This window comes from Pollicipes pollicipes, unplaced genomic scaffold (assembly GCF_011947565.3).
Source record: "Pollicipes pollicipes isolate AB1234 unplaced genomic scaffold, Ppol_2.1 Scaffold_2555;HRSCAF=2994_pilon_pilon_pilon, whole genome shotgun sequence".
NCBI classification, from domain to species: domain Eukaryota; kingdom Metazoa; phylum Arthropoda; class Thecostraca; order Pollicipedomorpha; family Pollicipedidae; genus Pollicipes; species Pollicipes pollicipes.
The window spans coordinates 34,949,227-34,971,366 of record NW_023596136.1 but is presented as its reverse complement, the minus strand read 5'-3'; the positions used below and the strand labels follow the sequence as shown (position 1 = coordinate 34,971,366).

The following is a 22,140-nucleotide window of genomic DNA, read 5'->3' as shown; positions in this document are numbered from 1 at the left end:
CTCTGGAAAAACAGGGAGGGATGCGCCGAATTTGTCGTACGACGCCGCCATCACACACACACGCGGTCGCGTGGGGAAAGTGCGGTCGGCGCGTAAAACCGTGTTTGTGCAGTGGCTCCGCGATTATTTATATGCAAAGTCGGGTTTCTGGTTTTGATACTTAACAAGTGAAAATGAGTTTGGATCCAGCAAAGTTGAAGGTTGCTGAGTTGAAGGTGGAGTTGGAGCAGAGGGGTTTGGACACCAAGGGACTGAAGGCCGCGCTGGTCAAGCGTCTGCAAGATGCACTAGACAGTGAGGTTCTCGCTGATGATGGTAAGTGTTCGACACTCTGAAAATTTTACCATTCGTTCGGTGTGGAAGCACATGTTATGAAGGTGTTCGTGTCTAATGCAGTAATTGTGGTTCGAGCTTGGAGTAAGTCTGAAGGGCATGGATTTCGCCGACGTTATGCTGTGGCGCCTAATTGGTGCTTTTCTGCTGTGAGCCTGGATGGCTGTTGCCAGGGGTATTGATGTGTACTAGTAATTATTTTCAACGCTTACCCAATGTAATAATTATGGCATTGCCGCGATATGTGCAATGAATTACGAGGGGCGCGCCAGATTTGTCTTTATAGCGCAGGATTCTTGTCAATGTATGGTGTGCCTTTGCATCCCTCGGGAACCTTTTATGTTGGGCCTCCTCTTCATTGACAAGGTGTTTGGTTGAGGCTGTGCTGCCTGATATGACAGTTGATATTGTCACAATGGGTATAACCCTGTGGATGAATGTAGCTGTTCATGCCTGGTACCCTTTGTCATCTTATTTGATACCCCAGGTGCCAGTGGGACAGTGCAGTGTTGGGAAAACTTGATGGTTCCTGGTATAATGTATGCCAGGAGATTTTGTACTCCAAGGTTGTGACGGTGTTCTTCAAGTACTTCACCTCTTTTAGAAGAAGAAAAATCTCCACCTCGAGCGTTTTACGCGCAGTGCGGCACGGGCTCAACCATCTCCCGTTAGCAGGATTGCCCAACTTTGAAATCATACAATCCAAATGACATCTTTAACACCAAAAATAAAGAGCAGGCAATTAACATTATTCACCACGTCGTTTTGACCACTGCTACTCACAATGCTCGCATGATTGCCTATCATCTTCAAGAAATGACCATCTGATAATATAATAATTTCGGCCACAAACAGGTCATATGATTATAACACGCAGACGGCCGACGATTTATAGCAAGTACTAAAATGGCAAAATAAGCACCAAATTACGTACATTCGAGCAATCAAGAAAAGTATCCCACTTCTTCACATTCGTGTCTCGAATTGATATTTCCAAACAGACAGCACAGAGAAAAACCCAACAATGTCGGCGGAACTGAAGCATGTCGAGCATTCTTAAAAAGCGGACCAAGCCACGGGAACCGAACACCAAAGCCAAGCCAACGTTTTCGGTACAGTACATTGACGTCTATTAGCGCAGTGCATCTCATACACGAGTCCGGATAATGTGATTCACACTTATTAGGACCAAACACATCGTGACGACATTGTCGCTTAAACTACAACACTTGGGTTCAATTAATATGACTACTCCGTTGCCGTGACATGCTGCCATCATGTCGTGCGGAGGGACTGTCGTAGTACCCTCTTAAAGTAGTGCACCTCTTGTACAATTCCAACGAGCAAGGCTTGAAATCGCTCCGACATCCAGAGACATACTCTGCCGAGATAATATGCCAACAGCCACGCTAAGAAAACGGATCAAGCCTCGGGAAACGAAGACTGAAGCAAGGCCAGCGTTTTCGGTACGGTACATATGCGTCTGTTAGCGTAGTGCACCTCACACACGAGTCCGGATAATGCGATTCACACCCTTAGAACTGAACACGTCGTGCTGACAATGTCGATGGAACTGCAAGACTTCGGTCCGATGAATAAGACTCATGCATTGCCGTCAGATGCTGCAATCATGTCGTGCAGAGTGACTGTCGTAGCACCCTCTTAAAGTGGTGCACCTCTTGTACAATTCCAACGAGGAAGGCTTGAAATCGCTCTGACATCCAGAGACATACTCTGCCGAGATATTATGCCAACAGCCACCCTAAGGAAACGGATGAAGCCCCGGGAAACGAAGCCTGAAGCAAGGCCAGCGTTTTCGGTACGGTACATATACGTCTATTAGCGTAGTGCACCTAACACACGAGTCCGGATCATGCGATTCACACTTATTAGGACCAAACACATCTTGCTGACGATGTCGGTGGATATGCCAGACCACGGTCCGATGAATAAGACTCATGCATTGCCGTCAGATGTTGCCATCATTGGCGGACGGACTGCAGTAGCACCCTCTTCAAGTAGTACACCTCTGGTATAATTCCAATCGGCGGAACCTAAAAACCGCTCTGATATCCAAAGACGTACTCTGCCGAGACAAAATGCCAACAGCCACCCCAAGAAAACGGACCAAGCCCCGGGAAGCGAAGTCTGAAGCAAGGCCAACGTTTTCGGTACGGTACATATACGTCTGTTAGCGTAGTGCACCTCACACACGAGTCCGGAATCATACAAGAGGTGTACTACTTGAAGAGTGTGCTACTGCAGTCCGTCCGCCAATGACGGCAACATCTGATGGCAATGCATGAGTCTTATTCATCGGACCGTGGTCTGGCATATCCACCGACATCGTCAGCAAGATGTGTTTGGTCCTAATAAGTGTGAATGGCATGATCTGGACTTGTGTGTGAGGTGCACTACGCTAACAGACGTATATGTACCGTACCGAAAACGCTGGCCTTGCTTCAGTCTTCGTTTCCCGAGGCTTGATCCGTTTCCTTAGCGTGGCTGTTGGCATATTATCTCGGCAGAGTATGTCTCTGGATGTCAGAGCGATTTCAAGCCTTGCTCGTTGGAATTGTACAAGAGGTGCACTACTTTAAGAGGGTACTACGACAGTCCCTCCGCACGACATGATGGCAGCATGTCACGGCAACGGAGTAGTCATATTAATTGAACCCAAGTGTTGTAGTTTAAGCGACAATGTCGTCACGATGTGTTTGGTCCTAATAAGTGTGAATCACATTATCCGGACTCGTGTATGAGATGCACTGCGCTAATAGACGTCAATGTACCGTACCGAAAACGTTGGCTTGGCTTCGGTGTTTGGTTCCCGTGGCTTGGTCCGTTTTTTAAGAATGCTCGAAATGCTTCAGTTCCGCCGACATTGTTGGGTTTTTCTCTGTGCTGTCTGTTTGGAAATATCAATTCGAGACACGAATGTGAAGAAGTGGGATACTTTTCTTGATTGCTCGAAGGTACGTAATTTGGTGCTTATGTTGCCCTTTTAGTACATGCTGTAAATCGTCGGCTGTCTGCGTGTTAAAAATCATGTGACCTGTTTGTGGCCGAAATTATTATATTATCAGATGGTTATTTCTTGAAGATGATAGGCAGTCATGCGAGTATTGTGAGTAGCAGTGGTCGAAACGACGTAGTGAATAATGTTAATTGCCTGCTCTTTATTTTTGGTGCTAAAGATGTCGTTCGGAATGTATAATTTCAAAGTTGGGCAATCCTGCTAACGCGAGCTGGTTGGGCCCGTGCCGCACTGCGCGTAAAACGCTCGCGGTGGAGATTTTTCTTCTTCTGAAAAAGGTGAAGTACTTGAAGAATACCGTTGTGACTAGGTAAAATGGAATATTATGTACTTTATGATGCAACAAGAACAGCTTTTGGAAAAATTCATTTTACTGCTGTCAGAACAAAATAAAAACAGGAGGTGCAACAGCTTGAGACTTGCTGCTTTCATTAGGAGCCATATATTGATGTCTGCAAAGGCACAAATCTTGCACCTGCCAGACTGAGGTGCCCAATAGCAAGCAGCCTGTATTGCCACCTAGGTATAGGATAAATCATGTATGGAAATGTAAAAAATAAAGTGTGTGAATATTGAATGGAATCACCTTTGAACAATACTGGGAAATGAGAAACAAGTACCAGAATCACATTGGTCTGTAGATCAGCAGAGCTCCCGCTTCCTACGCCCTATGCAGATCAACTCAAACTTGAACATGACTTGAATACCATTGATGATGAACCATGTTAATTACCAAGGATGTAATGATCATTAATAGAAAACTGCATGCTCAATCATCTACCACAGACTGCTGCCTACCCATGTGTCACCACTGGCATGGCAATGCAAACAAGAGAATCACTCGCAATTCAGCGTCAGAAACATCTCAACTATTCAGCGGCTTGCGCCCACTTCCCAACGCAGGTTGGAGGCTGAACATGGCAAAACTCCAATTGGTTTTAATTATTTGCCTCCTTGTGACTGATTTGTCAAGAGCATAAATATTCTGCTTGTGCTCATGCCTTGAACAGATCTGTAAACATTTGGAGGGAAGCTGTATGGAGATGGGCATCACGATTATGGAGAAGGAATTATTTGTATTTTGCACTCTGTCAGTCACTCTGCTGACTGGCAGATATTGCAAGGTGTCATTGGATTTTGATGAGCTTTAACTGATATCATTGTGAAATATAATTTATGTTGCAATGAATTGATGTTTTTGTCCTAACAAACCCTTCTCCTTAATTTGCCAGGCCAAAGTTACCAGTTCATGTTACTCTGGTGTCATGGTGTTTTTGCTGTAGAGAGATGGGTGCCTCTTAACAGTTTTTTGGCTATTTATAGTAATGTTCTTTGACTGAAAAGGACATTTTTGTAAAGCCTGAATTACCAGCTTTAATTTCACACCCTGAAGTGACAAATTTAACTTGATTTAAATCCACAGCTGCCATGACATTTTTGTGCTCTTGATACCAGGAAGTGGCCAAAAATCCAAGCACATGGTGGTTCTGGATGAGTACAAATAAGTCCTTCATAATCGTGATGCCCATCTTTATACAGCTTCCCTCCAAATGTTTACAAGTCTGTTCAAGGCATGAGCGCGAGCAGAATATTTATGCTCAACAAAGCGGTCACAAGGAGGTGAATCATTAAAACCAATAGGAGAGTTTTGCTATGTTGAACCTCCAACCTGAGCTGGGAGGCGGGCGCAGGCCACTGAATAGTGGAGACGTTTCCGTTGCTGAATTACAAACGATTCCCCTATTTGCATTGCCATGACACAGTGGTGGCGCGTGGGTAGGCGGCTGTCTGCGGTAGGTGATTGGGCGTGCGGTGTTCTATGAATGTTCGTTGCATCCTTGGCAATTAATGCGGTTCGTCGTCAGTGGTGGGTTGTCAGGAAGTTTGAGTTGGTCTGCATAGGGCATAGGAAGTGAGAGCTTTGCTAATCTACAGACCGGTGTGATTCTGGTACTTGTTTCCAATTTCCTGGTATTGTTCAAAGGCGATTCCATTCAACATTCACATGTTTTATTTTTCACATTTCCAAACATGGTTTATCAAATACCTAGGTGGCAACATAGGCAGCTTGCTATTGGGCATCTTAGCCTGGTGGATGCAAGATTTGTGCTCTTGCAGATATCGATACAAGGCTTTTGGTGGAAGCAGCAATTTTCGGGCTGTTGCACCTTCTGGTTTTATTTAAAGCTGTTCTTGTTGCATCATGATAGAGTGCAAAATATTTCATTATACCTAGTCACAATCCTGGAGTACAAAATATCCTGGTATGCATTATACCAGGAAACATCAAGTTTTCCAACACAGAATAACATCTAAGTGTGACACCAAATACTTTTGTATCCAGAAATGTTGAATCGTGCCATGTACGAGATATTCTCTGCACTTCTCCCTGGTCCGCCGAGAGACGCTGTTATTGTTTTGACTGTGGGCTCGGGCCCGGTGTATGGGGGCGTCGGTATTGTTGGACGGTAAGTGGGTTAAACACGTGCTGGTGAGCAGCAACAGGCCTGGGCACGGAATGCATTACAAGGAAAGATTGTGTGTGATATGGTAGAGATTTGGCTGTAACCCGCAAGCGGTATCCCTTGTTCAGTTGTGAGTGTGGCGCGCGATGCTGTCGGAGTTGCAGGAACAGCTTGCCTCCATCCGACGTCGCTCACCGAGAACAATTTTTTTCTTTTTTTCCAGTGTATATTTGTATAGAACAAAATGTATTGGCTTAAAACACCAAGAAACACCCAAGTTGCAGACACGGCAGTGGGATGCTTGTTTTTGGGCCTGTTATGTTGGGTTTGCATGGTTATGCATTGAATTGCAGTTTGTTGTATATGTTTGGTAACTATGTTTGGTTTTGTGTCATAAGTTGTGAAAATTGTTTAAAACATTGTTCTGGCGCTTAAATAGAGGCGCCGGTTCTGCTAGGAAACAAGCTTATCTGAAAAGCAGTTGACATGTCATTGTATTTCCTATAGGAGGAGAAGGTGAGGAAGCCAAAGCTACTGAACCATCTGATGATGATCAGCTGGGGTCATCAGAACCAGATGAGTCTGGTGACCAACCTCAGCCAGATGAGCAAGGTGTGCTAATGTGTGCTAGTTTTACCATTGCTTCAGTAGTTATTGAAGTAATCAACTAAATGAAATGCTGTAGGTCAAGTAACTTGAATTAATGCTTATTGTTAATTAAAATAATGTCCTTATGAAAACCTATTTTTGTACTACCTATTGACCTTGTTTTCAGACTTGTCTGATCTTTTTTTACTGCTTTTACACTCACCAGCACTTTTCTTACTGTCATACTGTTTGCGATTATTTTCTCTCCATCTATGCTTTAGTTATATCATTTCATGTCATAGAAGTGTCATGTTCATGGTGCCAGGCACCTTTGGGACACTGAGTTTGGTTTGATTTCAACAGATGAGCCTGAACCTGCAAAGGAGCCCACCCCAGAGCCCACCAAGGAGCTTAGCCCCGAGCCAGTGCTGGCCAGGGAGCCAAGTCCTGAGCCCAGCGAGCCGAGCCCAGAGCCAGAGCCAGTTGAGGCAGAAAGTGCAGCACCGGAGCCAGTTGAGGCTGAGAGTGCAGCACCGGAGCCAGTTGAGGCAGAAAGCTCAGCACCAGAGGCTGAGGATCAGCCACCCGCAAAGAAAATCAAGTCTGAGGAGGCTGGTGCTGAGCTAGAGCAAGCAAATGCTTCTGAACCTATGGAATCAGAGCAGGCTGACAATGGAGATATAGAAGATAAGCCAATGGCTGAGTAAGTGATTGTAGTGGGTGTAGCTCAAGCAGCAGTTGTTTGTAGGGCGAGGGAATAGCTTTTAGGGCTTACAACCTTTTTGTTTTAATAGTAAGGCTCAAATATTTGTAACTTGTCAACTTATTAGTAGCTTCCATCTTTGTTTGATGCAATGTTGCTCAAGATCAAGCTAAAATTGTGAGCTCAAGTTCTAAGATTTGCTATGCAGTGCCTGCTTGGAGCCCAAGTTACCTTTCAATAATGAGGTCTCAAACTCCAGTTCTTAACAAAAATTTGCTGTTTGTACCAAGTGATGGGTCAGAACTAAAAATAAAGAACTCTTACTTAGCCATGGTCAGATTGCATAGGCATGATGCTGTTCAGGCAACAGGCAGACATTGCTAAGTTGTTGATGTTTGGAAAGGAAACATGAAAAACTCATGAATAACATTAAAAACATTTTCAGTGCTCCAGAAACAATCAAGGCTGAAGCAAAGGTGGAGGAGATTCACCTGGATGATGACAAGGAGGCTGGGGGTGATGGCCAGAAGGTTAGTGTCAGGGGTGATGACCAGGTCACTTGTCAGGGTAATGGGTAGAACATCACTGTCAGGGGTGAGAGTCAGGAGGTCAGTGTCAGGTGATGGCCAGAATGTCGGTGTCTGGTTGATGGCCATAAGGCCAGTATTGGGGTTATGGCTGGAAGGTCAGTGACAAGGGTGAGAGCCAGAAGGTCTGTGTCAGGTGATGGCCAGGTCAGTATCAGGGGGGATTGCCAGAAGGTCAGTGTCAGAGGTCATGGCCAGAATGTCAGTATCAGGGAAGATGACCAGGTCAATATCAGGGTAGGTGACCAAAAGGTCAGCTTCAGGGTTGGTGACCAGAAGATTATCAGGGGTGATGGTCAGAGTGTCAGTATTAGGGAAAATGACCAGATGGTCAGTGTCAGGGTAGATGGCCTGGAGGTCAGTATCAGAGGTGATGGCCAGAAGGTTGCTGCCCTGGTTTGCTAGACTAATGATTGTAGCACTGAAAAATATGTCTGGATGTGTTGCATTGCATTCTCCTACATGTGCTCGTTCTGTAAATGCCATCATTTTGATGTCCTCAACAAGGTGGCATTCATTCACAGAATGCAACAGATGGGTCTAGCCAGGGTGATGAGGTTCAGATAATCAAGGAGGAGGAGAAGCGTGGCATCAAGAGGGGTCGCTCCCCGGACAAACGAGAGGAGAAGAGGTAGGTGATGCCAGGCAGTCACGCTACTAAGTGCTGCCATGTGTAGTCAATTCTTAGATATGGGAGGGACTGCATTGGCAGTGAATAAATTCGCCCTGGCAAATCTTGCATTTATGTGTTTTGGGCTGGTTGGACACTTATCCAAAATGGACGTCCCTTGAGACTGGCGCGAGGGCCAGTCTGAGCATGAGCTGCCAACCAACCGCCACCGACATGTGAGCTTACGCCCTCTGACGACACCTCCGACCCACAGACCGGCCACGCCGGTGCGCGTGGAGGAGAACGAGCCCGAGTTCGACCAGTCCAAGGTCGTGCTCGACTGGTACAACTCGGACCTCAGCCTGGTGATCGACGCGGAGACGCGCTGCTCGGCCACGCCGCTCTCCACCGAAGGCTTCGGCTTCATCTGGTCGGGCGCGCGCGCCACGCACGGCTTCAAGACGGGCCGCCTCTGCTTCGAGGCCAAGGTGGGCGGGCTGACGGACCGGCGCCCGGTGACAGCGCGTTGTTCGGTCGAAACGGCGGTATTCGGGAGTGTGGTTCGCCGCCAGGTTCGGTGACGGCGAGCGTGCGTCGGGGTGTTGTCGCATGACTGGGCGGTGGCAGGCCGCGTAGCCACTTGCGGTCGGTGCGCCCGCAAGCTCCAGCCAGCTGGCTGCCGTGCTGTGACCGGTCGGTGCCGTTTCAGATCACGAAGCACAACGGCGTGGGCCACCTGACGCAGGAGGCGAACCCGCACGTGCTGCGCGTCGGCTGGTCCCTGGACCGCTGCTCCATGCAGCTCGGTGGGTGGAGCGGGCTGGGAGCCGGGCGCGAGGCCCGGTCCGGATCGGGGTGGAAGTGCAGGGTCATGGTTCAGGGTGCAGCGATTCGACGTTGCATAGGTTCTAGTCGGTCTTGGTTATGGACCCGACCATCTGCTCCAGCCCAGCCTGAACTGACGGTCGAACAGAGCGCCATGCACTGCGGCCTCAATTTGGAGAGGCGCTGGAACGATGTGGTGCGCCGAATGCCCAGTACTACTCGCCAACCATGACAGCTGTCTGATCTCCCCAGGCGAGGAACCGTTCACCTACGGGTACGGTGGCACGGCCAAGTTCTCGACCAACCTCAAATTCCAGGACTATGGAAAGAAGTTCACTGAGGGAGACGTAGTTGGAGCCTATCTTGTAAGTGGCACCCGCGTCGTCAGATCGGGGGTTTGTGTGTCTGTCAGCAGTCTGTCATTGCTGCGGTGGCTGATCCTCACACCAGATCCTTGTCGCTGTTGTGTCCCTCACGATCACCATCTGGCGTGTTATCGCCAGGACCTGGGCGAGGAGACCATCAAGATGTACTACACGGTGAACGGCGAGTACCAGGACCTGGCGTACGAGTTCCCGCGCTCCGAGCTCGGCGAGGACGCCGACGCCGCCGCGCTCTTCCCGCACGTGCTCTCCAAGAACTGCGCGCTGGCCGTCAACATGGGTCAGCTGGAGGAGGCGTGGTTCCCGGCGCCGGCCGAACTCGAGGACTATGTGTTCTGCCAGCAGGCGCCGGAGGAGGCGCGCGTGCGTGGCACCGTCGGGCCAACCAAGCGCCAGGACTGCACGGTGAGTGCGAGGAGGGAGTCGGGCTGCTGCGCGGGCGCGGCTGGCTTCGTGTTTGGCTCGCGCCGTCGGGACGCCGTGCGCTGGTGCGGTGGCGGGCTCGCTCTCTCTCGTGCGGTGCCGGTCGTCGAGTCTTGGCGCCGGTTGAGTGGGGTCCTAGTGCTCCAGTGCTCTCGCGCGGCGGTTCGGACGAGTGCGTGGGACGGCTCGGGACTGGAAGGCCCCGAGGGATGGCTATGCGCGGGCGCTGCGTGGAATGAGGGCGCTGACTGGTTCCAGATGATCATGATGGTGGGTCTGCCTGGCGCCGGCAAGACGACCTGGGCCAACAAGTACACCGAGGATAACCCGGAGATGAAGATCAACATTCTCGGCACCAACTGCCTTATCGACAAAATGAAGGTCAGTAGTGCAGGCTGGGTCTTCACATCATGGACTGTCAACTTGTATGGATGTTCTGGTTCTTGTAGTCTTTGGTCTCGCTGTCCGTCGTTGTGTGAACTCTTAGCTGTGCCTGGTGGACGTGGGGGTGGGCTCTCCTGCATAGTGACGGTCGCCGCCTGAGCTCCCGCCGGTCGCCAGGTGATGGGCCTGCCGCGCAAGAAGAACTACCACGGCCGCTGGGACCAGCTGATTGCCATGTGCACGCGCTGCCTCAACACGCTGCTGGACATGGCGTGCAAGCGCCGCCGCAACTACATCATCGACCAGGTAGGGGCCGCCGGGCAGCGTGCGGGCCGGGTCAGACGCCGCCGCCTCCCGCCAGACACAGGTGAGTGCCGGCGGCGAGCGGAGGAGCCGGGCGGACACAGGTGAGCCCAGGTAGGTGACGCTAACGGTCCCCTTTCAGCTCGGCCGGCGCACGCCGCCGCGTCCTCGGCGGCGCGCCAGGTGAGTGGCTTCCTTTCTTTGTCGGACCTCGCGGGCGGGCACGCGGCACACGCGCCACGGTAAGCAGGCAGGCAGGCGACGCGACTCCGCTTCGGCGCTGTCGGGCACACGTCTGGAGAACGAGAGGGGGAGCGCGTGGCTGAGCTCGGACGGCCGGCGCCGCTCGAGCCGGGGCCGGGTGTGAGCCGGCGCGGCCCTCGCGGCCGTGCGGCGACTGTCGGGGGCGGGAGCGGCGTTCGGTTCACTCGTTGCGCGTCCAGGTACTGAGCGAGGCGTGGGGAGTGCGCGCTGGGGGCCGCCGCTCTTCGAGCAGGCTGTTGTGCGCGTGCGGCGGGCAGCTGACCAAGACAGTGTGGGCTGTGGTGTGGGCGTCGGGCTGCGAACGAAGACGCGGCTCGCGCTGTCACGCGAGACTAGCCGGCGGGGCTGTGGCGCTCGGATGGCGCGGGTCGCCGTGTGCGCGCGGCTGGTGTGTTGACTTGGCTGACTGTGTGCAGAGGCCGGGAGGCCTGGTGTCTGCAGTGTCGCCGTCCGCGACGGCGGCTGGCGGCGCGTGTGCGGCCGCTGGTCTGACTGTGGCCTGTTCGCGCCTGTGTACACCAAGATCCGCGCGAACTGCTGCTGTGTGTGCCCCGCGGCGGCGGCGGCTGTGGTGGGGACTCCAGGGGCTGTGACCCCTGTGGCGGCGATGGGTGCCCGGTTGTCGGCGCGGGGCGCGCCGGGCCGCGCAGACGGTGGCCGACGATGGAGACAGCTCAGTACTGGACACGCGGCGGCGCGGACCGAACGCCGGTGGCGGGCTGGAGGGGAGGCATGTCGACACGCGGCTGGTGGGGTGCCAGCGGATCTGTGGGGAGGCGGAGGGGAGCCGTGACGGCGCGGGCGGAGAGACGCCGGGGCGGACCGCGGCGGCGGCCGACGCGGCGCGGCGCTCTCACAGGATCGACTGCGTCACGGGCGAAGTGGCCGAGCGACCGGCCGGACGGACAGCGCGGCGCGAGCGCAGCGACGCGATGCGAGCGAAGCAGCCGAGCGACCGGTGGAACGGACAGCGCGGCGCGGGCGGCCCGGCGGGGCGCGAGCGGAGCGACGTGACGCGAGACGCCGAGCGCAAGAAACCCAGCGGGGTGGCGAGAACGGCCCGGCGGGCCGCGCGCCCGACAGCGTGGCGCGAAAACAATGTCCGGCGAGACTCCAGACTCGGACTTTTTAGCGAGGCGAGGCGCGAGCCGAGAACGCCCGCGTCAGATGGCAGGCCCGGCGTGGGCGCGGCGCGGCGAGCGAGGCGCGCGTGGTCAGGTAAGGCGGTCCCGGGGGCGGGAGGGGACGGCCGGCGCCTCCAGCCAGGCTCTCATCACTGCCCGATTGTCGTGCCTCGCAGACCAATGTATACCAGTCGGCGCAGCGCCGCAAGATGCGCAACTTCGCGGGGTTTAAGCGCCGGGCCGTGGTCATCGTGCCCACGGACGAGGAATTCAAGAAGAGGATCGAAAAGCGCACCAGCGAGGAGGGCAAGGACGTGCCAGACTCGGCCGTGCTCGAGATGAAGGGTACGTATGGAGCGATGGTCACGGTGAGTATGGGTTGCCGGGCGGCGGGCGGCAGCACGCTCCGCGGACGGGGCCCCAGACGTGTTTGCGTGCGTGCTGTGCGCTGGTGCGTGTGTTCGCCGGGCCCGTGATGTTTGGAGACGCGTGACCCTCGCTCCTTCCTCTCCTGCACCTCTGGCGAGATCTCAGGACGGACGCTGGCGCCCCTCCCCCCCCCCCTCTCTCTCTTTGTCCCCCACTTATGCATGCTCTTTAATGGTTGGGAAGTACCTGCCCCAATGTGCGGCTGGCGACGTTGGTTTCCGCTGACGGCTCTCTTCGGCGCGCTTTCGCTCGCTTCGCGTACGAGGAAGAAGGCAGACTGGGCCTATGGCCAGCAGTATAGAGTAGGCAGTCCTATCAGTAAAAAGAAGCTGCTGGTGTCAACGCCAGCACTATGCGGCGAGTATAATCCTACAACGTCTCGTGAGTATGGCCAGGTTTGTGTTACTTCTACCATTGGACTCCCAATGGGAGATGTCTGCAGCGCCACAGGTGGTAGGGTAAGCTGTTCCAGCGGATTGCGATAGCTGTGTGGTCTGCGGTTTGGTACAAGCAGCTGGCCCCTGTACCAGCAGGTCGTCAATTTAGGCCATCCCGCAGCTGACGTGATCGGAGGAGAGACGTTGCGGCAGACAGATGTGCTTGGTCACTTGGCAGAAGGGATCCCACGGTAGGAAAGTTTTGGGAAAGTTCCCACGGTACTGCCCACGGGCTTTGGAGTTTGTGCTTGCCGGGTAGTTCCCTGCGAAAATGCATGAGAGCCTCAGTGTTCCACGCCACGTGTATACCTTTTCTGTCGGGCTCATATAAGTGTCCTGTATTGTGGCGTGTGCCCCGTCGAATCAGGCATTTCTAACCAAGCTGACGCATTCATCACGTACTACGTTAGGCCATTCGGTGCCGCCTAATTTCTTCTTAACGCGATCGGTCTGAGTTGATTCTCAGACCGGTCCCGCATTGCGAACACTCAGGTAGCTCGTGGGCTGCTCCAGCCGCGTCGGGGCCGTGGTGGCGTGAGAGAGTAGAATAAACCCCGCTACGAAGATGCCCTGCCGAATCCGACCGGTACCACTTTGTCAGCCTGTAACCAAAGCCAGTGGTGTCCAACCACGCTGGCGACATTTACGCGAGTTGTTCAGAGCATTGGCGAGGAACACTTACGCAAAGGTAGGCAGTACTGTTTACCTTATTCCGTCTCCATGTCGCTCGAAGCGACACGCACGTTTGTGACACTGTCGAGTCATGCCGAGGACAGTCGCCCTTCAGAGGTCATGTCAGGACCCGGTGATGGGCGGTCACCGCACCACGAGATGAGATTCGAGGAGCATGGACTTGTACTCCTGCTCATCATCACACGGTCCGATGCACACGCACAAGACCATCTGCAGTCCACCACTGGTGCATGACCCACCGCAGAGTACATTACTGCGGTGTGTGTGTAATGTAAAGTGACCGTTGTCGAGAGGGTGGAGAAGGGCTTCGCCGCCGCGCTCCCTGAATTCCAAACCGGCGCGGCCGACCGTACCTTACGGCGAGGCGTTGTGTCACCGTGGAGCGACTAAGGAATCGACCAACAAGCGTGTACTCCCCCCCCCCCCCATCCCTCTCCCCATCTGCTCCAGTTTGGAATCGGAGATATTTGGCCGGGCAGCTGCTGCAGAACTGGTAAATCGGTGCCCGACATGTGCTGTTCGCCATCTGTGTTGCAACCAGTGGGGTATTGTGTGTATGTCCTGCGTATGGTGGAGTGGCCCTACATGCGGTAATGGGAAGATACTTTTAGGTCACATCTTCACAGTTTAACCATGTCCTCCGGTGATTGGCAAGCGTGTATACACACACACACACACACATATATATATATATATATATATATATATATACATATACGTATGCATATGCATACACATACACATACACATACGTACATACATACGTACATATATCTACCCCTAGTTTCTTGTTATAAAAACATCGAATATCTGCCGGGGTGAGCAGATACTGTTGTTTTAGAATGACGTTCGGTTACACCTTCAAGTACCAGTGTATCATAACTTTTTGTCCCTTCCATTCGGACGTGGGCCATTTTCACCCGTCCATGTCTTGTTTTCGCTAACCCACTGTGGTATTTTTGCCACGTCGAAACGGTTGACTTTGTCCCGCGAACAGTATCGATTTCATCGCACTGGATGTGCTATCGTTACCTGGCAGTCCAGTGGTCCAGTGTCGCCCTGGCTTTGCCTTCCGTGGTAAGCAGTTCATCTTTGCCTACGCGCGTTGTAGCGTTTGTGCGCACCGAGGCTAGGGCCTCTGGCGCGGCGGCGTGGTCTGATGTCCCCGTGGCGTTGCCTTCCGTGGTAAGCAGTTCACCACTGTCTACGCACGTTGCGGCGTTTGTGCGCACCCAGTCAGGGGCCTCTGGCGCTGCGGCGTGGGCTCCACCTCCCGATGCTGCTATCTGTCCGACGACAGCCAACCGACGGCTAGGCATCGGTCATGGGCGTGTTGACCGCCGTCTAGTTTGTCCAGGGTTGGCGGGAGGAGACAGATGACGCCCGGCCTACGTGGCGAATGGTCGTGCGGCCGGCGCCCGCTCCTTACCCCTCCTGCCGCCCGTCCCTCCGGCCGCCAGCGTCCGTAGCGTGTGCACCGGTCGCCCATGCTGACCTGCGTCCCGCGCGCGCGCGGCCGGCAGCCGCCTTCAAGCTGCCAGACGTGGGCGACTACCTGGACGAGGTAGAGTTCCTGGAGGAGCAGCGCGAGGCCGCCCAGAAGCTGGTGGACACGTACGCCAAGGAGGCGCGCGACGCCGGGTACCTGCCGCCCTGGGAGAAGAAGGGCCGCTACGACAACCGCAACAGCGGCGGCGGCGACCGTGAGTGTCGTCCCGCGCCGCGGGCAGGTCGTGACCCGGGCTGGCGTGGTGGCCTGTGGGGTCAGGGGCTGCAGGGAGTGTCGGAGCGCGCGCCAAGCCAACCAGCGCCGGGTGCGCCCCTCTGTGGGTTAGCGGCGGTAAGCTGCCGACGTTCGGCCGAGTCAGGCGTGCGTCAGCAGTTCGCTGTCAGTTGTCACCGAAATGATGTGAAGGTGGGAACCACTCATAAGGCGCACCTCAATGTCGTGTGTGCTTAGGATGCTTTTGTCATTGTTTTATGTTTGTGTCTGGGCTATGCTACGTGCACGCGTCTTCTAATGTTGCCTACTTTTAGAACTGACTGTGCTTGTCCGCTCGGAACATAGCGGTCCAGCCGCCCTGGCTACCATTACCACTCTCGCCGCTGCTCATACAACTGACATGTACCGCTTCACCGACGTAGCCGCACGGCCGCGTCCACTCCGTCAACCACAATCGCGCTGCCACAGCTAACGGCGACCACACAACCCACCCCTCGCAGTCAACCACAGCCGCGCAGCCACAGCTAACGGCGACCACACAATCCGGCCCTCGCAGTCAACAGCAGCCGCGCAGCCACGGCCAACGGCGACCACACAACCCACCCCTCGTAGTCAACCACAGCCGCGCAGCCACAGCCAACGGCGACCACACAACCCACCCCTCGTAGTCAACAGCAGCCGCGCAGCCACGGCCAACGGCGACCACACAACCCACCCCTCGTAGTCAACAGCAGCCGCGCAGCCACGGCCAACGGCGACCACACAACCCACCCCTCGTAGTCAACAGCAGCCGCGTAGCCACGGCCAACGGCGACCACACAACCCACCCCTCGCAGTCAGCCACAGCCGGGCAGTGAGCGGTGCTCCGCCGGCGACCGGCCTGGCGCAGGCGCGTGGCAGCCACTAACGGGGGCGGCCGGCAGGCCGCGGTGCAGGCTTCCGCAACAACTGGGGCCACCGTGACCGCGCCGGCGGGCCGCGCTACGACCGCGACGGCCGGCCGGGCGGCTGGCGGGACGGGCCGCGCGCCGGCGGCGGCGGCAACTGGCGCGACAACCGCGCGCGCGGCGGCGGCGGCGACCGCGACCGGCGCGGCTGGTGGGGCGCCGGCCGCGACAACTACCGCGGCGGCGGCGGCGGCAACGTGAGTGCGCGGCCGGGCGGGACGAGGGGCCGATTTGTTTAGTATTTTGTGGGTCCGGGGGAGGAGGGCTCGACGGCGGCTTGTGGCCGTGCGGTGAGCGAAGGTGTAGTTTGCGGGTCTGTAAGGGGGGTCATCTGGATCGGATTACTACGCTGTCCCGGTGCCGTGCGTCGTTCCAATCTCCCACTGCCTACCGGCACTGTGTCGGGTGCCGGGATGAATGTTGACCGGTGTTCCCATTGTGACGGAGCCTGGTATGCTATGGCCCGGTCTTGGGCCAGGCATCTGCTGGTCGGTATGTGTGGTGACCTGGTAAGGCGGCTGCTGGTCGTATGTATAGTGGCCTGGTGAGGCGACCGTTGATTGTATGTGTGGTGGTCTGGTGAGGCCAGCAGCCGGCTGAGACGCGGTGCGTGACCTTGCTTGTGTGTGGCGGCGCGCCCGCAGTGGGGCCAGCAGCAGCCGCAGCCCTGGTCCGGCGGCTACCAGCAGCAGTGGGGACAGCAGGGCTGGGGCGGCTACGGCCAGCAGTACGGCCAGCAATATGGTCAGCAGGCCGGCTACGGCCAGCAGTACGGCCAACAGGCCGGCTACGGCCAGCAGTACGGCCAGAGCGGCTACGGCCAGCAGTACGGACAGCAGGGCGGCTACGGCCAGCAGGGCTACGGCCAATACTACCAGGGCTACGGTCAGGTACGTAGTGGGCGCGTACAGCCGTGGTGCCGTTCTCCGGGGCGCCCGATCGTGGCGGCATGGGCACAACTGGCTATGGTGAATCGACCGTGGTGTTGAGCGCCGTCCGTCACGTGTGTGTGGGGGGGGGGGGGAGCTGGACCAGCGTATGCGCCGTGTGATGTAGGGGACTGGAGGATCGCGTCATGCGTGCGCTAACTGGTCGTTTGATCTCCTTGGAGACCTGCGTGGCTGCCGCTGTCGTTCCATCGCTATCGTGCTCTAACCGGCCGTTCTCCCCGGGAGCGCAGGGCTACGGCCAGTCCGGGTCGTACGGCTCGCAGGGCGGCGCCGGCGGCAACTACGGCCGCTCCTAGGCGGCCACAGATGGCACCACCTGCGCGTACATTTCCATCGCATCTCCGCACGGGCCGCGGGCGCGCCGCCGCCCGACAGCGAGGCGTCAGTCGGAAGGTCACGGCCGACCCCCGCCCGAGCGGCGCGCGCGCGTGCGGACCCGGTTCTTGTGTGTAACCAAGCGCGGCGGCGAACTCGGCGAGGTACTTTTAGTTCTGGGCGAGGCGCGCCGGCTAGTTCCACGGCTATTGATTTGTACCTGCGTCGTTGTGTGTGTGTGTGCGTGTACGTGGCCGGTGTAATCACCACTGTGCGTGGATCAGAACGCCTTGTTTCTAGCTGTGTAAGCGAGACAAAAGTCGTGGTGGCCGGATCGGAACAATGCGTCGCTCCCGTGTATTTTTACCATTAATTCCCTTCGTAACGACGGTTTGGACATTTGTTTTTAACGCTAGAACATCACTCATGTGTGTCGTGCCCCGCTAGAGCTGGCACGCCCGAATGCATGGCTTCAGGAAGCGTGGTGGGGTTGTCGGCTTTGGTTTCCAGCGGGATTCTCCATCGAAGCTTTGGAACCGGATCGTAAACGTTTAAAGTACAAGATTTGGGAGAGTGTTGATGTTCAATTGCACACATACACATAAATTTTCATCTGTGGCGTTTGGAGTGGACGGCGAGGCGACCCGCGAGATGTGCCAGTCGGAATACGCAAGATATCTCCGACGATCGAATTCAGTCACGTTTTGGACGAGCAGCAAGTCGAAGGTGAGCGCATGAGGCCGATGCGTGGGTTGTGACACCGGGCACCACCGCCGATGCCGCCAGCCCGTCATCAGCAGTCCCAGACCACCAGACAGGGGTAGCGAGGCGTACGTGGGACCGGCACCAATGCGGCGGTTCGACCACTGGCTGGCACCCAGACTCCGACGCAATTGCGGCTCACCCAACGGCAGTCGACGACGTCCGTGCACTCTGATGTCTCCGGGCCGCTCTTCCACGACTCTGATGCCTGTCGCCATAGGTGGCAGATTAACAGTGAAACGGCTCACAACGGTAAATCGCGAGACGTCTCATGCGTCATGCCAGACCTAATCATCTGCCAACAGCGTCCTAGCGTCCTATAGCTGAAAGACCCGCGACTTCTCGCTGTTGCCTCAGTTAGTGAGCGGCCTTCGTTGCTGGTGTGGCGCGTCCCGCTGGTGCCTGTTGGGCGCTCTGGCGCGTCCGCTGGCCCCTGTGTGGAGTCTCGCGTCAGGTTCATACCATCGACATTGGCCGTTGCCCAGCGTAGCAAATGCACGGGTCGCACAGGCCGTTATATTATCCGTCCTGGCAGCATCCCTCCAGCTCCACGCCGCGCTGCCGCTCCGTACAGTATCAGTCCTGTTCGTTACTCCCTTAGCTCCACTTAATATCCGCCCAGCGCCCTGCGCGAACCCTCCAACTCGTGGGGTCTTGCATCCCCGCGGCTCATTCCTCCACCCCCGCGCGCGCACCTCGCCTCGCGCCCTCTCTGTCGTTACCGACGCGGCGTCCGTCGGCGCCGGCGCGACGTCTGCCGGCGTCGGCGCGGCCCGGCCGGGCGGAACGCGCCGCCGCGCCGGCCGGAACGGGCGCCGGCGGCGCGGAACGGACCGGGGCCGCCTGTTTGCGCTCCACGTCCGCGGTAATTGGGTGTAGACTATTTTAGCGGTAATTAATGTCTGTTCAGCATTTGATTGAGGAGAACAGGCGACCCGCTGAAAAAGCGGCCCGATCAGCGGCCGCTGGCCGTGGCGACGCGCTCGAGTCGGCTCGGCTTACCCGACGGAGGCGCCAGAAAAAGCGCGCGCTGTCGATAGCAATGGAGAAATATCTGCCCCGTATCACAAATAGCAGCGGTGTCTGCCCGCTAATTAGGCACACTCGTCGCGGGGGAGCTGACGGTGGGAGAGTCAGTCCACCCGGCCAGGCAACAAGGGGGACGCTAGCACCAGGGTAGCGCCACATACGCCACGTCGTTTTTCGATTAGTCCGTACGTTGTCCTGCAACCCCCTTGTGGAGCGCTAGTGATCGCGGTGGTTATGCCAACGATGGGTGCATAGCGTTAGTCGGGAGTCTACTCAGAGCGCTCACATCGGTTAGAGGACCACAGTGTCAGCCGGAAGTTTCAGACCTTTCACATGGAGCCGGGCACGCCTCCAACGGAGTTTTTCGCCCCGTAACCCACCCCGCTGGGATGATTCGCTCGTGTTCATTGCGAGGGTTTCAAAAATGCGTGCCGAAGGCTGCTGAACTCCAGTTGGACAAACCGCTGACGTTCTAGGGCCTGGGGAACCCGTGTCACGTGGCCAGAAAATGATCGCCTTCATCAGCAACACAAAGTTTGGCTGTGGTTTTATAACTGGCCGTGACCGACCGTAAATGCTCAACATTTCAGGAATCGGAGAGCTCGCATTGTGCTTCATTTTTTGTCCCCACTGAAGGCGAACGGGTACTTATTCGGAGCGTTGGGGGATAACCATTAGGGGGGGGGGGGGGGACCGTGCGGGCAAACAGGTGTCGAGAAAACCGAACCGTGTGTGGATGGTCGGGTTTTGAAGAGAGGAGAGACACGCGGGCACTCTGGGGGACGCGAAAGGATGGCCGAGTTCCCCAGAAGCCGGACCACACTTCACAAACATTAAATAAATGAGGTGGAGGCACGGGACGCGCTTGATAGCTTCTGCCAAGCTTTCCCGGCATGCACGACTCGGTGGCACTTACTTCCCACCGACACTGAGCAATTATTACCTATACTGTAAAGCGAAATACGCCTGTAGAATAGTGAGGCAGTATGGCGCATTGCTAAAACTTCCAAAGTTCTTTGGAAAGCCACACCGAAGCACCGTTCTCAAGCGGGTTTTTCTGCCATTGTGTTTGTTTAATACTCCGAATGCTGTGTTTTTCGGGTCACCTCGTGTCCCTGGACCGGCCCTGATCGGGCAAGCGGTCCGTCTCCCAGAGAGTGACATGTGCTCCAGTGAGTAATAATGTCCCCCAGCCGCCTGAACACGGGAATTGGGCTGGCTCGAGCCGCCCCGCCAATGTCAGTTGACGCAGACCAGCCATGACCAGAATACGCGGAGACTAAGGGTTGAGAATGGATATCTTCATCTTCGGTTCTAACGGATCTTGTATGTCTTAATCCACATTTAGCCCTTCAGTGGAAGATGTTGAGTACCTATCCTCTGCAGCATATTTCAAAGTCACGGGCAATTCATATTGTAACGTTGGATGTGAAAGAATTATTGGCAGCCCAGGTGCCAGGCACCAGTTGCAAGTAGCTACGGCCGGGGTCGGCGGAGTCAGGCGCCAGGCAACAGATACAAGTAGCTACGGTCCGGGCCGTTGGAGTCAGGCGCCAAGTAACGTATACGAGTTGCTACGGCCTGAGTCGGTGGAGTCAGGCGCCAAGCAACAGATACGGGTAGCTACGGCCTGAGTCGGTGGAGTCAGGCGTCGAGCAACAGATACGGGTAGCTACGGCCGGGGTCAGTGGAGCCGGGCGTCGAGCAACAGATGCGGGTAGCCACGGCCGGGGTCGGTGGACCCAGGCGCTAAGGAACAGTACGGGTAGAGCTACGGCCGGGGCCGGTGGAGTCCGGACTCCGGGGCCTTTCCTCTAAATAGACGATTTGTTTGCGTTTTGACTATATTGAATGGCACCAAGACAGAATATGACGGTAGTACCGTTTGAGCCGTGATGACGTCCATGGCGACCGGCAGCGTCGTCTGACCACCCAGCTGATGTTTGACCTTCAGATGTGGGGCAGCCTGCCCGTCGGTCCGTTACGTGCCAATCGGTGCCCCGTCTCAGGACATTTGGTTCACCGGCACAAGGCAGCAAAGTCATCAGCATAGGAAAACAGGCCTTTTGCGGCAGGGCAATGGAACTTCTCTAAGCACTGTAGCTGAAATTATTTGACAACTCAATTGTAATCCGACCCAGAGAAGCTGGATTTGCGAGACAGGGCGGCGAAACTGATGGCAGCTTTTTATAGTTATGATTTGTGTATATATTTGCATATATATCTATATATATATATATATATATATATATATATATATATATATATATATATATATAGTCGCTGCGATGAACTGGAAATATGGGGAGGAAGATCGCTGCTTTCATCCAGGACGCGGAATGCAGGTGCAACTCCTGCAAGCGAGCCAGCCGTCAACCTGCCTCGCCAAGCGCAACTGAAGTCGAACTTGCTTAAGCTGCGTTTTTCACCACGCCAACCCGGCCTCAGCCATTCGGCCCTTATTTTGGGGACGAAGGGGGCAACAGACGTGAATAAGATTCATTGGTGACCATTAGTGTAATGAGATACATGAAATTCAGCAGCGATGATGGCAGGCTGTGCCACATACACTATTTACCATCAAATAGACCAAATAAACCAAAAACTAACGAGGAGTTTAGGGCCGATGCAGCTTTTCCCCGCAGGTGGGTCCCCCTGTGGCCTGCGCAAAACTCACTGTTTTTCCGAGGTGAAGCTTGCGCACCGTGTGCCTGGTAATCAAAACGATGGATAACTGGTTTTACAGTCTGGTCGTAATGCTATTATGGAATTATCGAGGTACTTCGACCAAACTGTAAAACCTCTGCCATCTATTGCTTTAATTTG

The 22,140-nt window shown here is 55.3% G+C and overlaps 1 protein-coding gene and 1 long non-coding RNA gene across 2 annotated transcripts; both read left to right on the top strand.

The window, feature by feature from the left end:
• Positions 1-20: 20 nt before the first annotated feature.
• Positions 21-16,401, top strand: LOC119111603 (heterogeneous nuclear ribonucleoprotein U-like protein 1; the record flags this gene model as incomplete). Its single annotated transcript, XM_037235414.1, has 14 exons — positions 21-315; positions 6,343-6,447; positions 6,787-7,126; positions 7,572-7,656; positions 8,238-8,344; positions 8,598-8,811; positions 9,033-9,129; positions 9,401-9,513; positions 9,652-9,936; positions 10,213-10,335; positions 10,516-10,644; positions 12,206-12,374; positions 15,112-15,291; positions 16,247-16,401. Coding segments are annotated over exons 1-14 (2,244 nt in total), but the record flags the coding sequence as incomplete, so codon positions are not given.
• A 22-nt stretch (positions 16,402-16,423) lies between these two features.
• LOC119111595 (uncharacterized) lies at positions 16,424-18,137 on the top strand. The gene is made up of 3 exons (XR_005095595.1): positions 16,424-16,455; positions 16,903-17,148; positions 17,439-18,137. It is a non-coding gene; the product is annotated as an uncharacterized LOC119111595 (long non-coding RNA).
• Positions 18,138-22,140: the final 4,003 nt, after the last annotated feature.